Source organism: Entamoeba invadens (genome assembly GCF_000330505.1).
Source record: "Entamoeba invadens IP1 unplaced genomic scaffold scaff_1105074725891, whole genome shotgun sequence".
Lineage (NCBI taxonomy): Eukaryota > Evosea > Mastigamoebida > Endamoebidae > Entamoeba > Entamoeba invadens.
In genome coordinates, this window is record NW_004440274.1 from 162,150 (window position 1) to 167,808 (window position 5,659).

At 29.8% G+C, this 5,659-nt stretch overlaps 2 protein-coding genes across 2 annotated transcripts; both read left to right on the plus strand.

Moving 5' to 3' along the window:
* Nucleotides 1-832: 832 nt before the first annotated feature.
* EIN_448500 (hypothetical protein) lies at nucleotides 833-2,944 on the plus strand (the record flags this gene model as incomplete). The annotated part of the gene is made up of 1 exon (XM_004255812.1): nucleotides 833-2,944. One exon carries the CDS (start codon nucleotides 833-835, stop codon nucleotides 2,942-2,944), a length of 2,112 nt encoding a protein of 703 aa, XP_004255860.1.
* A 1,370-nt stretch (nucleotides 2,945-4,314) lies between these two features.
* EIN_448510 (hypothetical protein) lies at nucleotides 4,315-5,313 on the plus strand (the record flags this gene model as incomplete). Its single annotated transcript, XM_004255813.1, has 1 exon — nucleotides 4,315-5,313. One exon carries the CDS (start codon nucleotides 4,315-4,317, stop codon nucleotides 5,311-5,313), a length of 999 nt encoding a protein of 332 aa, XP_004255861.1.
* Nucleotides 5,314-5,659: the final 346 nt, after the last annotated feature.

The window sequence follows — 5,659 nt, forward strand, 5'->3', positions numbered from 1 at the left end:
ATTTAATTAGTTTTTCAAAGAAAACTCAATGGTAAAATGAAAAAAAAATGATAAATTATTATAAACCATTAATATATAACAAAATTACTTTTTAAATAGTTTTTGTCTTTGAATTAATTTATTTTTGGAAATAATTATATTTTTTGATTGTATATTTATAATAAAAATATACTTTGTTATATAGTTTCGATAATGAATAAAAAATGCCGCGGACACGAAAATAATAGAAAGGACACCATATACACATAAAGGACGCCCTTTATAGCGGGAGGACATCCCTAAACCACAAAGGACGTCCTTCGGCCTATATTCCCGTCCTTCGTCCCCATGTCCGTCCTTTCTCTTAAGTAATGAGCTTTTTATTTGACAAATTTATAATTTAAGTAATATATAATAATAATAAAGTTTTAAAATTTATATAACAATTAATCATTGTATATATTTTGATATTTCTTCATAAATTGGATAACAAAATGGGATGTTATGTATATAAATAGATTAATTTTTATTGAGTAGAGTTCAAACGTTCCAAAGTCGTTTTTGAAAACATTTCAAAATGAATAGTGTATAGTTTACTGATTACGAGTTTTATTATTAGGGGAATAAATAAAATAACTTTTCAACCAATTTTAACAATTATTTGAAAATATATATTTGTCAACTTTCAAATGTCAATTATATCGGTATTTTCAAATCAACCATAATTAATTAAAAATGTTAAAAATATAATTTCAAAATATTTATTGCCGATAAAAAATACTTTTTGAGGTTATATTATGATCAATTTACGAAATGTTCAATATAAAAACACTGTAACTGGTAATTACATTGAATGAAATCTGTTATATTGTTTTTGTGTATAATTTATTATTCAGTTGGGCAAGAAACACCATGTTATACGATTGATTATTCTGACGTATGTGTCAGAGATGTTTCTTGTGAAGGTGCAGTTGTTATAGGGCCTGGTTATCCACCTGCTATTTGTAAAGATGGTTTTAAAGGTAACACTAAAATCACAAGTGTCAAATATACACCAAAAGGAGAAATGTTTATAAAAGCCTCTGCGTTTGAAGGAGCGACAAATCTCGAGTATTTTGAGTCAGAATCTCCAATAGAGGTGATGGAAGAAAAGGCGTTCAAGGGGTGTACTTCACTGAAGTCAATCAATGTTGGAACTGTAACTGAAATCCAACCAAGTTGTTTTGAAGGATGTTCATCTTTGATCACTGTTGACAATTTTGACAAAATAACAATATTCAACACTCTATCTTTTTCAGGAACAGGACTCACCGAAATCACCTTTGGAAATAGTGTGAAAAAGATTGTCAGTGATGCATTCAAAAATACAAAACTAAAGGATATCATATTTGGAAATACTGCAGTTACAATGTTGGAAAGTGGAGCTTTTAAGGATATGACAACACTCATCAGTGTTGATCTTGGAGGTAATACAGAAATACCAGACAACTTGTTTATGGGATGCACTTCTCTTGGAAGTGTCAAAAACATCGATAAAGTGACTTCATTTGGTGTTTCCTCATTTGAACGAACTTCATTGAAAGAAATCGTTTTTGGAAACACTGTCACTAAAATGGGGAATGGTGCTTTCAAAGAGGTTGGGTCATTGTCAATAACATTACCTTCAACACAAATTGGCGACTTTGGACCAAATGTGTTTGAGAATTCAAGAAGTCTAAGTCAGGTGTATTACAGTGGTAATACGATTGTTCCAGACTTTACTTTCAGAGGATGTACATCACTTGCTGTACTCAAAGGTTCTGAAAATATCATCTCTTTTGGAGTTTCTTCATTTGAAAACACCAAATTAAACAACATTGTGTTTGCTCCAAACATCAAAAAACTTGGAGATAATGCATTCAAAGCTACAAGTTTTACAACAATAACACTTCCTGACACAAACATCGAACAATTTGGTGTTGGTGTTTTTGAAAACATAAAAACACTGAAGTCAGTTACTGTTGGAGGTACAACTACAATTCCACAAAACACATTTAAAGGCTGTGAAAATATGAATACAGTGAGTGGCTCAGAAAAAATCACATCTTTTGGAGAAAATTGTTTTGATGAAACTTCATTAACTAAAATAACATTTGGAGATAAAGTTGACAAAATCGGGTCTTCAGCATTTGTGGGTACTTTAATTGGCAGTGTAAGACTACCAAAGAGACCAGTTGATGATTTTGGAGAAGGTGTCTTTTTGAATTGCCTCAATTTAGATCATGTTTATCTTGGGGGTACAAAGAAGATCCCACCTCACACGTTTGAGAGGTGCAGTACAATGTCTCAATTGAGAGAAACTGAAATGATTGAATTTATTGGAAAAGACGCTTTTAAGGGATGTACCAACCTCGTTTCTATCAACTTGTTTGGAAATTTGGAAACTTTGTTGGATTCGTTTGAATCAATAAATAACGTGTTTTATCACGGAACAGCACCACCAAAAACACTGCCAACCGAGCCACCTTTGAAAACAAGTTTGAGGGTTTTTGTTACCAATTTTTACAAACCCGAGAAATTTGGAGAAATTGAAGTAAAACGTTTGAATTGTTCAATCACACAATTTGTGGATGTATCTCAACAAAATGTGACTTGCCAAAACTGTGCAGCTAAAATGGCGACGTTGGATGGCGACAATTACATGTGCGATATCGACATGACTGCATGTATCAATGCACATGCAAAGTGCCAAATTTGTCTTGAAGATAAATGTCGAAAATGCGATGAAAAGTTGTTTGTTGATACCACCAAAGATGTCTGTGTTGCAGAGTGTCCAAGTGGGTATTATGATGGTGCCATTCAATGCGAGAAGTGTAAAGATCACTATGAAAAGCCCTGTAAGGATGCAGAATGTGAAAAATGTACTGGTGGTGTTATTGGCACAATGATAGTCGGACTTGTGATCACTCTTCTTTTCCTCTTTTAATTCACAGTTTTGTTTTTACTTTGTACTTATCAAAATTTTACAATTGATTTGTATTTGTAATATGCAATTCAATTTGAACTAGTTAACAACGATTATATATAAATATCTCATTTTGTTTTAATCCAATTGATTTTACACATTAGAACTTTAAAACAGATAACATGTTATTATTATAAATCCTGTAAGTTACAAATTTTGTTTTTGGTTTAGTTTACATTGAATCGTACACACTAATCATTTTTCAAAAATAATAATAAATATATTATAATTTACAATCATTTGTAAAACTATTCAACTTTGACACGTCAATGGAACTTTTTTTTATTTAATTATAACAAAAATAATATGTTTTTATTATACAAAACAAGAAAATACAAACTAATTTCATTGTGGATATATTTCAATTAAAATATTATAACAAAACTATAACTAAAGTTACCCATTTTTTAATAAATTTTTTTGATAGCTTCATTCAATTTTTTTGTTTACCAATTTATTGCAGAAAAAAAATTGAATCACATATGTTGTCATCAATTTCTTTTTATAAACGAATAGTTTAATATCTGCACCATACACAATCAAAAAACAAAACCGTATTTTTTTGTTTTAAATGACAATTTTAATTTTGTATTTTTATACTCTTCATTGAAACAAGCAATAAAACTTATCATTTAAATATCAACTTGATGTAGCTTTTCGTTTTTGTTTTTGTTCAAAAAAGAGTTTTACTTTTGTTGTGAGTTAATAACAAAAATAATAATTACACATTTTTGGAATGACTTTACTTTGAAATAACAACTGTTATTTTGGTTATTTATTTTCTAAGTGTAAAAAATATTTATTGTGTGTAGTTTTTATTAATAATTATGTTTTTATAATTAAGAACAAAATTCTTATAACAAAAATATTATAAGCTTTTGTAATATCATTATTGTTTTTTTAACATTATTTCAAATGAAATTGTCTTTTCACGATAATGGGGTGTCTATAACAACAGAAACAAGGTTTTTCTTTATTATCATCAAATAAAAAAACATTAAATAAATTATTAAATTTTGCAAATATCAAAGTGTAGAAATATTATTATAATATAGTTAAAATATTATAATTGATAGATTACTTTTTAATCTTGATTTAAAAAATATAAAAAATCGAAAACACAAAATTTAAATTGCTATGAATTGCTTTTTTAAATGCCGAAATAATATCAAAATATTTTGCACTCCTTTTCTATAAATAAAATTATTGAATAAAATCTGAAAAACAACGCCATTTAGTTCCTTGTATTTATAGTGTTTTTGTAAAACAATAATTTCAATAAACGAACTGAATATAATAAATATATGCTGTTTTCACATGTTTTTGTTATAATGATTCTTTTTCTGAATTTTCTTCTAATTAGTGTGGTCACTCTTTCGTTCACAAGAACTCCGCGCCTTTCTTCTCCTTTTGGCCGACATTTCCGTATAGAAAATCCACCGAATCGATTCAAAAATTCTTTCATTGACGTTTCAAAATTCAATTTCAGTGGTGAATGTGCCGATGTTTTTTCACATCCACCAAACAGTGACAGAGATTATATTGTTGGGTCTTATGACTTTAGAAGCAGTTGTGTCCCTTCGATGATGTGGGACAGTTTAACTTTAGCCCGCTATTCCATGCGAAATGCGCACATCGTTTTACTCTTATTTTCCTTTCCACCCCAAAAGTGTAAACACGACTTAACGCGTCTTGCAAAGTTAAATATTGAATTACAAAAAGTCGAGAAATCGTCTGAAGAAGACGCTGTTATAGCGAGATACACTTATTACGACAAATTTATTGACGAAAATTACAAGAACATCTCCCGAATAGTTTTCATCGACCCTAGAGACGTCGCTTTCTTTAACGATTTCTTCGCGACGTTCTCGGAAAATGACATCGGCTGGCTTATCGAGTGTTTTGGACCCAAAGCTCCTGAAGACTGTTTTGGGCCATATTCGTTCAAACTGCATGCCGAGTGGTTGGAACAATTTTACTCGAAGGAAGTCGAAGACGATTTTGTGAGGAGAAAACTTCCGGCGGTCAATGGAGGGTTCGGGTATGGCGGCGTCGAAAAGATGAAAAAGGTACTTCAAATTTATCACGAAAATGCAGACAAAACGATTAAATTGTGGGGGTACGACCAAGCACTTCTGAACGTGTTGTACTATAACGGAAGTTTTGATGAGGTGGGGATGAAGGGTGTTATTTGCGAGCAAAAGTTGTGTTATATCGGGCGGAATTCAATGGAAGTTAAAGACAAAGTCATTTATTATAATAATACACAATGTTCCCCTGTCGCTATGCATAAATTTAATGTTAAATCAACTCAGTGGAAATTGTGGTAAACTTTGTTGTTTATTATGAAAAATAAAGTATTAATATAATTTGGTGATTGGTGGAAATCATATTTTGCTTGCAAGAACTGTCGATAAAATACAATCGAAGTAATTTAAATTTAATTTTTAATGTTTTTATCCATATTAAATCTGTTGAATTTATCTTTTTGAAAAAATTACACACACTGCTTTTTTTGTGTTTAAAGAATAAAACTTTATAATGAAACTATTTTTGGGCAATGAAACGAATGATTAATTTTATTGTCTACGAAATAATAAACAATTATGTAATTTCAAATCTTAATCTTTATATTTATTTTTTTATTACAAAAATACATTAAAACATCGAATAAAA